We start from the raw sequence: 11,645 nt of genomic DNA, 5'->3' as shown, positions 1-11,645 counted from the left end.
TCTCTAAGATCCTGGGACCAACATCACTATAACTACACCTCATGCAATGATGTATGTGTTTGCAGGACTAGAATGAGTTACCTGTTTGCTCAAGCCAGTATGGTCAGGCCAGAGTGACTGGTCCTGTAGGTGCTTCCTTCTATATTGGGTGTTTGTTTTTTTTAATTGGACCTTCATATTTTGTCTCTATTACTATTACATTGCAAGCTGTTGTCCCAATACATAAGAATCAATCTGCTCAGCCTCTGGCTAGTCAACTGCACAGAATGAGAGATTCGGCCTAAAATATCTGCAGATTCTTATCTCTATTAATCAAGAAAAAACTATTTGCTTTTGCAGAGTGGGATTTTGTTAGCGATGCTGAAGAGAATAATGTTAGAAATGTTTTTAATTAGACCAAATTGCTTCATGCAGCTCCTTCACATTTAAACAGGGAGATAGTTTCAGGTTTCTAAATGTTTTTGGCTGCACAGCAAGATCCATGAAGTAACAAAGTTAGCTTCCAATTAATTCTTTGCAGTTGAGTCCTGAGATAGAGAGCTGAGAACTGTAACACCTGAAGTACACAAAAGGAGGATATAAACAATAAAAGAAAAAAAACCCTTTGTCATTCAAATATGAGGCACTAGAAGAAATTAACAAGGTAAAATCCAAATGGGGCTGGTTTTGTATCATCCAATAGAAACAATCTCCTTTACAGTTTATTTCAGTTAACATTTTTTAAATGCATACTCTGTTATTAACAATATCACTCAGTTTTGTAGATCGGAAGAGCATAAAATGTGTCTTTTCAGCGTTCATGTGAAGCACAGATAAGGGCACCTCACAGGCACAAAAGAGGTTACATGACATTTTTTGATGAGATTAATTGTATTGTTCTCCTACAAGGAACGTGTTAAAAAGGTACAGAGAACATAAAAGAAAAAACGGAGGACTGTGCAGTTTTAAAGTCAATTAAGGAGTTGATCAGCGTATGCAATGAAGTGGGTTTTGTGGCTCTAATCCTGTAAATAAAAGTAAGTATGTAATTTTATTCAGGTAAGTAGCCCATATATTCAATGGCAATACTCACATAAGTAAAGTTACACAGGAGTTTAAGAGTTATGAGGCATATGATATAAAATGTTATAATGGAGTTATATCAACCCTTCATTATCCACACATACACTTTGATCAGGGGTTCTCAAACTGGGGGTCAGGATCCCTCAGGGAGTCACAAGGTTATTACATGGGGGGTCACAAACTGTCAGCCTCCACCCCAAGCCCCACTTAACACGATTATCAATGCTGGAGGCTAAGTATATAAAAAAGCGTTATTAATTGATAAGGGGGATCGCACTCAGAGGCTTGCTATATGAAAGGAGTCACCAGTACAAAAGTTTGAGAACCACTGACTTAGGTAATTGAAAGCCAAACAGTTCTTTATTAAAAGAGGGATCAGTGGCTAAGTATAGGTATAGGTACTGTGACATGCTCTGTATCCCAAACATATACACAGGCAAGATTTTCACCTAAAATCAGGCCTCTTCATCAGTGAACAAAGCACCTTAATGGCCTGCTTTTCAAAAGGGCTGAGCAATCAAAAGCTCCCACTGCCTGCTCAGATCCGTTGAGCAAGTCAGGAAATTCTAAGTTGCAATTTAAAAAGTCATGATTTTTTAAATGTTGCAAAGAATGGGAAAATGGAATTCAGATACTTTTGCTTGTGAAGTAAGGCGCTATTCAATTGGAGTAATCTCACTGAAATCAATGGGATTACTCATGGGATAATGTTCTGTTTAGTTTGCATAAGGGCATCAAAATCTGATCCCTAGGAAGTCTATGGAGGCAAAGCCTGTGGTTCCATAACTCTCAGTCTTTAGTCACAAGCTCACTTCACTGCTTGATGATAGGAAGGTGCTTATACATTTTGTGAACTCCTCAGTCTTCTACCGTATGCTGCTGCAATCTGGAGCGTGATCACATCAGGTTTATTATTATCTGCTATACATTCTAGAAATCATCAGCTGTGGGTTCACATCACTGTAGCATACCTGTCGCCTTGAGCCAGAGAGGACAGTTCTTACACTGCATGCAATTCATACGGAAGAATCCCCAAATAAACCCTAGAATTTAGAAACTCAACCTCTTCATTCCCCACGTGGTTAGGTAAGAATAACGTGTGCATATACAGGTTCCTTTTGTCAGGGAGAACCTTTTAAAGGTAGCACCTGCTCTTTAACAGTTCTTCATATTCATTCCTACCTATCGTTTTAGTGTCTTAAAAGCAAAACCTCAACTTTACAAACATAACTTTGTCTACCTATTTATTTTTGGTCCATCTCCCCTTCAGGAATTATGCTCCAATGTCTTACTCTAGCCAACTGTTACTTTATTTATAGCTTTTCCTCTCTTCTGCAACAATAAGCTACCCACCTATTCTTTTTCCTAAACCAGCCAACTGTTCTGACAGTAAAGGGCCTGATCAACTTTCACTTAAGTCCAAAGCTCTTCTTTAACTTCAGTGGAAGAAAGATCAGGACCTTAAACTTCCCCTCCCCCTGAAAAACTTTCATCTCAAGAGGATCACCTTAACATAAAACACATTGACTGGCCAGAGCCTGACTTTTATCTGAACAGCTTCTCCTCTGGTTTTCAGGATGAAGCTGTTCCTTTTAGTAAGCACCCATTCATGCTCAGAGATGTTATAAGAATGTTGCTCTTAGTTTGAGTTAGCTGAAATTATAGACACACCTGTGTAAGTGTAGTATGTGTGTCTGTCCACCTGTCTCATACTTTCCTACATCTGTTTGGCAGGACTATTGACAGCTAAAGTGTTGGTTTGATATGTACCGGTTAAAGAAATTACAGTGTTCATAGAACTAGTTACACCCTTACTCACCTCTGAATGCCAAGAGTTGCAAAAGTGTCTACCTGAATTTAGACACCCAAATCCATATGTACAAGAAAGCTGGGCCAAGAAGCTTGTGCTCACTTCAGTGGGAGCTGTTGTGTGTGCACAGCTCTTCTCAAAGTCAGATGCCTAAATAAGAGGTACCAACTGTTGAGAATCTTTACTCGCCTGGACACTTTTAGGCCAATACAGATTTCACTGTCATGTCCAATTTTGACCCCTTCGTAGGCTAGTTTCAGAGAAATCATATTATAAACACTTAATAGACACAGAGAAATAGTCACAAGATTATATCATACATTATCCAGTGATTAACTGCAACAGGTCAGTAGCTTACAATGAAGAGCACCATCTCCTAGTCAGAAAGCTGTGAAAATAATCTTGGCTCTTCCTCTCGAGCAAGTTTCTGAATCAGATTGTTGGCATGCTGTTTCCTTGTACACTACCAGGAAATAGAGATGATGCTATCTTCACTGCACAGCGCCTTCAGCAGCAGCAATCTAGCCCCTTTATACTCTTTTCCAGAATGGAACCGATAAAAGCATCAGTGTAGCATGGAATTAAGCTATCGTAACACCCCATCAGAGTGGAAAAGCCACTTGTTATAAAGACTTTGGTCAGCAATAGGCATCTCTCTCCTGTTTCAGAGGAGCATAACAGGCTGCCAGTGAAGCAAGCAACACCCACCCATTAGCGGGTGCTGATCTTGCAAACTCCTTGGTGCAGCTGGCTCATTTTCCCACCTGAAAATAAGGGAGTCTAGGAAACAGGAAGAGCACTAGTACTTGAGACAGTCAGATCCTAAAGCAAGGGGATCCTTAGAGGAGATAAGCCTGGGCAGAAGGTTTTGTTGGGCAGGATTCATCTTGTATTATTTTTAAATTATATTTTTGTTAATAACTGAGACCCTGGGAAGGGTGGCACTTCCCCACCCCCGTCCTTTTTGACTCTGTGAGCCTGGGGTTTTGTTTGGAACAGGGCAAGAAGTCCACCTACATACAACAAGCTGGAGAAGGCATCTGCCTCAGCCTACACCTTTGCAAGCCAGTGGCTCACTCCTTCACAAACCAGACTTCGTTGCGTCGCCAGTACGGTTTCATGGGGGGGTCGTAGCCATTACACAAGTAGAAGTCCTTGCAGTAGGCTGCCTCGTTCCCCAGGGCAGAGCGCAGCTTGGCGGCATAATTCACATAATCCTCTTCTTTGGCATAACCACCAAACTGCCTGCAAAGGAGCCAAACGTGGAGACACTGAGTGAGACAACCTTGAAATATGGCGGAAAAAGGGAACAAGACGCTAAAAACACACAGGGATGTAGATCCGTGCTGTGGATTTTTCCTGAGCTATCCTGTCCGAATCTAGTGCAGGCAAAATGTGTTGGCTTGAGAGCCCCAGAGACTAGGCAGCTTTAGTCATCCACAGATATATAAAGCATGAGCATCACTTGTACTAGCCCCCCACGTCCTGCCCCACATCTCAACCCCAAGCTGAAGGGTCAGCTTCTTGTAGTGAAGGGATGGGTATCTTCATGCCCATTAAATTCTTGGCCTTTGTGCTAAGCCTGCCAACACAGATGTTAATTGCAGGGTGAACACCTGCCTGCTTGAACCTGCACTATGAGAGGAAACGCCAAACGCTAGCTAGTTCAAGTAAGAGAGGGATAAAAAACAACAAAGGGCTGCTACTGATTCCTGCAGGAACAGCCAACAGCATGCAGCTCATCTTTGTTGGCAATGCAGCCTGTCCCCTTGGAGGCAACCAAACACAAAAGCTGGATCGTGGCAGGATTCAGACAGACCGCAGGAGCCTGCAGATTGCAAAGAGAAAGGCCAAGCCAGACAGAAACATCTCACCAAGGGGAAACGGATTTGAATCCAGCATAAATGTGTGTAGCAACCAAAGGAAAATACCCAATGGCTGTTCAATCCTGAATGACAATTGATGGTTTGATTCTAATTTCTAGAGGACACGTGTCCACATTACCATGTGGCACTAACTGACCCTTGGGTTAGACAGCTGGTGGGCCATGACCACTATTTATCAATCTGCTCCTAACTCTCTCATTGTTACTGGCATACCCTCTTACGGTCTATGGCCAACATCTGTATCAGCAATAATTTCAACAGAAATCTGCCGAAGGACCTTCAGACTGATATGAGAGACAGAGGAGTGTTCTGCTCATTGAAAACTAACCACAAAGGAAACGGGAGAGGAGTATTTATTTTTACATTATATTTACTTCTTTGTGCCTATTTCCAGCCCCTTCCTCCCTAAAAGAGATGTCCAGCCTGAAATGCCATTCATAAGTGGCAGCCCAATCACAGCAGCTGGACAAAACAATGGTTTTCCTTGGCACAACAGTGACACCCCAGTGGCCAGTTAGGCCGACAGAGTGTTATTTCCTTGGGGTTCACAACCCAGTTTCTTAGCTGAAAGTGGCAGCTGGAATTTATTCAGGTTTTCTCTCTTCAGTTTACAGGAGTTGCCTTATAGAAAGTGATGAGGAACCTATTCTGAAAACATTTGCTTTTGTTAGCAACAGGTTTAGGACCCTGGCACGACCAAGGTAGTGCCTGAAAGTTGTTCTTATCTGACAGCAATTTACTGACTTAGGTTAAATAAGTTGATGATCTCAGTCCAGTTCCTAATAGGCAGGTATTCACTCCTCCCATATTCACACAAATTATCACCACTATCAGAGGGGTAGCCGTGTTAGTCTGGATCTGTAAAAGCGGCAAAGAGTCCTGTGGCACTTTATAGACTAGCAGACGTATAGACTAGCTTATGTTTTCACGGATGTCATGCATCCGACGAAGTTGGTATTCACCCATGAAAGCTTATGCTCCAATACGTCTGTTAGTCTACAAGGTGCCACAGGAGTCTTTGCCACTATCACTATTGCACTAATATGCCACTTTAAGTGCATAAGAGCTGCCAGACTGGGTCAGACCAGTGACCCATCTAGCCCACTATCCTGTTTCCAACAGCGTCAGTACCACAGCTTCAGGTGGAGTGTACAGAACAGGACTATTTTGGAGAAATCCACCTCTCTCTTCCCCCTCCTGGCTTTGGCAGTCAGAGGTATAGGGTTGCTCTGAGCATGGGCTTCATAGACTCAGACTTTAAGGTAGGAAGGGACCATTGTGATGTGATGTGATCTAGACTTGTGTCCCTGACTATCTTGGCTAATAGGTTAATCAGTGGCTATCCTCCAAGTATGTATCTAATTCTTTTTTGAACCCAGTTATACTTTTGGCCATTACGATATCCCCTGGCAATAAGTTTCACAGGTTAATTGTGCATCACATGAAAAAGTACTCCTTCTTGTTTGTATTAAGCCTGCTGCTGCCCATCAAGTTCATCTGGTGGCTTCTGGTTTTTGTATTGTGGGCAAGAGTAAATAACTCTTCTCTATTCACGTTCTCCACACCGATCATGATTTTATAGACCTCTATCATGTCTCTCCTTAATCATGTCTTTGATAAGCTCAACAGCCCCAATCTTTTTAGTCTCTCCTTGTATGGAAGCTGTTCCATACCCATAATCATCTTTATTGCCTTTCTCTACATCTTTTCCAGTGTCACAATATCCTTTTTGAGATGGGGCAACCAGAACAGCACATGGTATTCAAGTTGTGGGCTCACCATAGATTTACATAGTGGAATCATGATAAATTCTGTCTAATTTTCTATCCCTTTTCTAATAGTTCCTAACGTTGTTAGCCTTTTTGACTGTTGATGCACATTGAGCTAAAGGTTTCACTATCTGTGATGACTCCAAAATCTCTTTCTTGAGTAGTAATGGCTAATTTAGACCCTATCATTATATATGTGTAGTTGCGATTATTTTTTCCAATGTACATTACTTTGCACTTATCAATGTTGCATTTCATCTGCCATTCCGTTGCCATGTCACTCAGTTTTGTGAAATCCCTTTGTAACTTTTCAGTCAACTTTGGACTTAACTATCTTGATTAATTTTGTATCACCTCCAAACTTTGCCACTTGACTGTTCGCTCCCTTTGTCATCAGTCTCATCCCCACTTTATTGGTGTGAAAAAGAAACTTGCACTGCTAGTGTCCATGTTATGTATAGAGACCACTCATCTCCAGGACTGCAAGCTGCCATCTTTCACAGACACTACATTTGCTTTGAAAATTAAAAGAATTCCGTTTGCTTTGTGCTGAAACATGAATAACATTAAGGGGGAAGCTTTTTTGTTCAGTGTAGTGGGCTCCCTCAATCTTCCACTGTGGCACACACATCTATAACCAATGATGAGTCAGCTGGCAAATGTAACTGTATTCTTTAGAGCACCCTGTTCTTTAGGGCATCCAAACCCCAACACTTTCCAGCTACCTGGGAATACTAAGATCTGCTCCTTACGTGGAGTAAATGGTCATTCCTTCTCGCTCTTCAATCTGAATGCTCTCATCACCAGGACGGGGAGGGCTGTCCTGATATTGGCTCGGAATCCGGAGTGAGACCTTCACTTTCTGCTGTAAAGAGCCGTCCTCACCAGGAAAGGCAGTGATGGAAACTGGCGCAGTCATGCCCATCCCAACCCCTAAGATAGATACGGACAGAGGTATTACAAGTGGAGTCCAAGCCCTTGAGAAACTAAGCACTAGGGGCCGGATTTTCAGAGATGCTGAACATTCATAACTCAGAGTGAAATCAGCGGGAGCTGCCGGGGCTCAACACCTCTGAAAATCAAACCCTGACAGCACAGGAGTTTCAATAATGAGACAGACCAGCGACCGACCTGGGCCAGGATCCTGTGTCCTTCAGTAACCAGTGTCAGATGCTTTATGGATAGTTTAAAATTCTGTGGTGTACTCAACCGTGGGAAATTTCTCACTGACTCCACCTGGTAATCAGTGTAGGCCCTGAAGCATGAGGCAGTCTACAAGCCTCAGCTGGGGCAGCACAAACCACTCCCTGCGGGAGCCAATGACTCAGAACTCTGAGCTGTTCTAGCTCCATTCAGGACTGTGTGTGATCTCACCCCAACATGGTAAGCTATTAATTTGTTGTTCTCAGAAGGTGTATCCAGCACGTTATGACTACAACTCGCACAGGAGATGATTGTTTTTCCTTCTCTCCAGGCTGTCACTGGTTGTGAAACCTCAAATCACTCAAAGAGAAGTAGCAGAATAATAACAACGATCTAGCTGTCATATAGCACTTTTCATCAGTAGATCTCAAAGGTCAGGGTCATTATCCCCATTTTACAGACAGGGATGCTGGGGTACAGAGTGGTGAAGTGACTTACCCAAGGTCATGCAGCAGGCCAGTGGCCAAGCTAGGGATAGAACCCAGCTCTCCCGAGTCCCAGTCCAGTGCTCTGTCCTGGCTGTGCTCTCTTACCTGTTCGTACACTTAGGTGCTGTACTTCTCATTTCAATGCTATGGATTACAGCTAGAGGTACCTTCCCTCATCACCACATTTACTGACTAACTTTGTGCTGGTGAAATTGCTGTTCTTTCCAGAACTGCAACCTGCTTCCTCTTCCATTCATTCCCCCTCTTCCTGCCATGTGCTACTGGAGTCTGTATACCTGCCTTCCTCAGACATCTGGGAAAGATGCAGGAGCATTTTTAGGTGACTTGTAATTACTCTGTGACCCTCCTCCCACACCCTTGTTGTGGGATATTACTGAAGCACCTTGCTTAGTAAGATGAGAATTGGAAATTAATGTAAGTACTTACATAAAGCAAGTTTATTATTTATTACACTTTATTATTAATTAGACTAGCCTGTGCAATTACACTAGCTAAGATAAAAGCTACAAAGGTAATCTCTGCCATCACCACATAAAAGGTGAGTTAAGGTGCAAAAACCACACAACATATGCATACATGCTGGGAGTTTCCCTAAGAAGCCACTTAGAATGTCCTTTAGAAAATACAACTACAAATCCTTCCCAGAGACAGACAAGATGAAACTAGCAGTTGAACAAAGGAGGTCTGCAAAGTTTCTGACCCTTATCATTGGTTCCTCCCACGTATTTCAGAAGCTTGAGCACCGCTTCCTTGGAGGCCTCATCAAATTGTTTCCCAGCTACCTCCACTGTAGCAAATTTCCCACCTTCACATGTCCTTTCTTCATAGGTTATCTCCTCCTGGAAAGAGGACACAGGCAGATAACACATTCACCTGAGAGATGCAATGCTTCTCACCTCAAGGAAATTGCCTCCCTGGGGGAAATTAGATCCTAGGAACATACACTGCCCCCCACTCCTCTCCACATAACCCTCCTATGCAAAGACCAGTTTCAACGTTAGGTGGAGAGAGACTGACCATGGAGTTGTCAGTCTCTCTCCTGAGTGGAAACACTTCCTGTCTCTCCCCTGGTGGCCTACTTAGCAACATGCAACAAAGAGGTCAGATGTCATCATGTCTTTGCAACAGAGCAGATCTCAATGTGGAGTTAACCACCGTTTGTGGTACCAATGATGATAGGGGCAGGGAAAACGAAATGGAGATAAAACAGGACAAGGTAACCTAGACTTGAAAGGCATGGGCGAATTAAACGTGCTAGGTCACCTTGCTCCTGTTGGAGCAGCCCTGCAAGTGAAGGCTCCCCTATCCACCCTGCACCCCTGGGAAGCACCATCATCATCTAAATGCAGATCAAATCAGTTACACAGAGCAGCAAGCCCGAACAGATCACAATGGAGTTCTTTTGGAACAATGAGCAAGTTGGATTCTGAACAAGGAAAGACCTGAGCAGACCAGCTACTTTCACATTACTATCCACTGAAGACTCAGCACCCTGCTGATTCTCTGGCATGCATAAGATAGATAGTAAGGGAGGAGTGGCAGAACTTGATAGATAAGCGTGTGTATGCATGAGAGCACACATGTGTTTTGGGGGTGGGGGAAACAGGTAAAACCAGAACACTTTCTCCTTGCATGGATACAATTCACAGCAATGGATATCAGCCAGAAAGAGTGTCACAATGCAAGGCCATAGTTTCTCAGTGTTTGCTGCATTAGCTTAATCCTCTGAAGCCCTCTGTTTGACAAGAGTGCTGTGTGCACCCCGTGCAGAGATAAGGCAGGCAGACAGGCCACCACGCCCAGAACACTGGCTGCAAGCGCAATCTGCAACTTGGCCAGTTGTGCAATAGCAGTGGCATAATTCCTTTAAAAAGGAAGGAGAAATAAGTCACCTCCTGGACGTCTTGCGCAGGGTGATTGGCGCTGGGGCTGCACACCCAGGGGGAAAAGCCCCAGGCTGACAACACCAACAACCGGGACTACTGGAGGCTTAGGCGCGAGCAAACTTGGGGTGAAAGGAAAAGCTCCCGACTCACAGCACGCAGCTTCCTTGTGGGTGTCAACCCCCCCGGAACTGGGTGATTAGGGGCAGGAGGGGCACACGCTTCCCTGCTAGACAGCTTACACGGGGGGCAGAGAGGGCGCATCCCCGTGTAACACCCCAACCCAGGCACCTTGCCCCCAAACTCCGGGGCAGATCTCGGGGAGGGGGCAATTCCTCCCCACCTCGCTGCCCTGCAGCTCCCGGGCAGCCCGCTCCTACCTTCTCCCCTCTGCTCAGCACCTGGCAGGGCCACCCCTCCACCGACCCGAACAGCGAGTTCCTGATCGCCCCAAACATGCCGCCGAGGTAGCGCGCCGCGGCCGCAGCGGCTCCTCCCCCCCCGCGGGGCCCCGCCCCGGCAGCCGTCGCCTGCCCCTGCTGGCGTGCGTGGGGGGCGGGGAAGGCCGAGGCCGAGGCCGCGCGGAGGGGGTCGCCCCCAGCTCCCACCCGCGGGCTGATCGTGGGCACGTGCACAGGCGCGCCGGGTGCCTGGCCCACGTGCCTTGGGGCTCCGGCCGCGGGAAAGGCGCTTCCCGCCAGCCTGCGCCCGCCGTGCGGAGCACAGCACCAGCCTTCTCCCGTCGCCACCTCGGTGGCGTCGTCTGGGGGCCGGCTTGGAGGACAGGCAATCACACGAGCGCCTGCTGGCCCCGCCACAGACTTTCCAACGTGGCCTCGGGCAAGTCACTTAAGCCTGGGCGGAGCAGCTGTCCCAATTGTGTCGGGACAGTCCCGATTTGGGGTCTTTTTCTTATATGGGCTCCTATTACCCCCACCCCCTGTCCTGATTTTTCACATTTGCTGTCTGGTCACCCTACTTAAACCCAGATCTTCCAAGGTGTTTAGGTGCCTAACTCTTAATGCCTTCAGTGACAGGCGCTTACATATCTTTGAAGAGCTGGGCCTTCAGCCCTCTGCACCACCTTCCCCCGCATCAGTAGCCCTGGGCTATGGGGTAATATCTCCTCCACAGTTCTTTCTGTGTGTGTTGTGAGATCCTCAGAGGCTAGATGTGTGTAAGGGAGTGGCTTGTAGAAGGATGTAAATAGTTTAGCTATAGATTTTATTAATAACTTACAGGAAGGATTACAATTTGGGGGTTGGAACTGGGAAAAGCTGATGCCTCTGAGGGTTTCAGAGTGGCAGCCGTGTTAGTCTGTATTCGCAAAAAGAAAAGGAGGACTTGTGGCACCTTAGAGACTAACACATTTATTTGAGCATAAGCTTTCGTGAGCTACAGCTCACTTCATCGGATGCATCCGATGAAGTGAGCTGTAGCTCACGAAAGCTTATGCTCAAATAAATGTGTTAATCTCTAAGGTGCCACAAGTCCTCCTTTTCTTTTTGCCTCTGAGGGTGAAGCAGTGGAACAAATTGAGAAACTCTAGCATAATAAAGCACAGGATCAGATGCTATTCGTCC

The 11,645-nt window shown here is 45.3% G+C and overlaps 1 protein-coding gene across 1 annotated transcript; it reads right to left on the bottom strand.

Moving 5' to 3' along the window:
- Positions 1 to 688: 688 nt before the first annotated feature.
- Positions 689 to 10,589, bottom strand: HEBP1 (heme binding protein 1). Its single transcript, XM_038399177.2, has 4 exons — positions 10,443 to 10,589; positions 8,880 to 9,018; positions 7,280 to 7,460; positions 689 to 4,117 (listed from the first exon to the last, which is right to left on the bottom strand). The coding sequence occupies exons 1-4, from the start codon at positions 10,518 to 10,520 to the stop codon at positions 3,946 to 3,948; spliced, it is 570 nt and encodes a 189-aa protein (XP_038255105.1). The 5' UTR covers positions 10,521 to 10,589; the 3' UTR covers positions 689 to 3,945.
- Positions 10,590 to 11,645: the final 1,056 nt, after the last annotated feature.

This window comes from Dermochelys coriacea, chromosome 1 (genome assembly GCF_009764565.3).
Source record: "Dermochelys coriacea isolate rDerCor1 chromosome 1, rDerCor1.pri.v4, whole genome shotgun sequence".
NCBI lineage: Eukaryota > Metazoa > Chordata > Testudines > Dermochelyidae > Dermochelys > Dermochelys coriacea.
This window is presented reverse-complemented; position numbering and strand designations above follow the sequence as displayed.

Coding starts and splice junctions, on each gene's coding strand:
- HEBP1 (XM_038399177.2), bottom strand. CDS start 10,520: ATGTTTGGGGCGATCAGGAACTCGCTGTTCGGGTCGGTGGAGGGGTGG. Junction 9,019..10,442: donor TGCTGAGCAGAGGGGAGAAG/GTAGGAGCGGGC, acceptor TCCTCTTTCCAG/GAGGAGATAACCTATGAAGA. Junction 4,118..7,279: donor GGAATGACCATTTACTCCAC/GTAAGGAGCAGA, acceptor GCTCCTTTGCAG/GCAGTTTGGTGGTTATGCCA.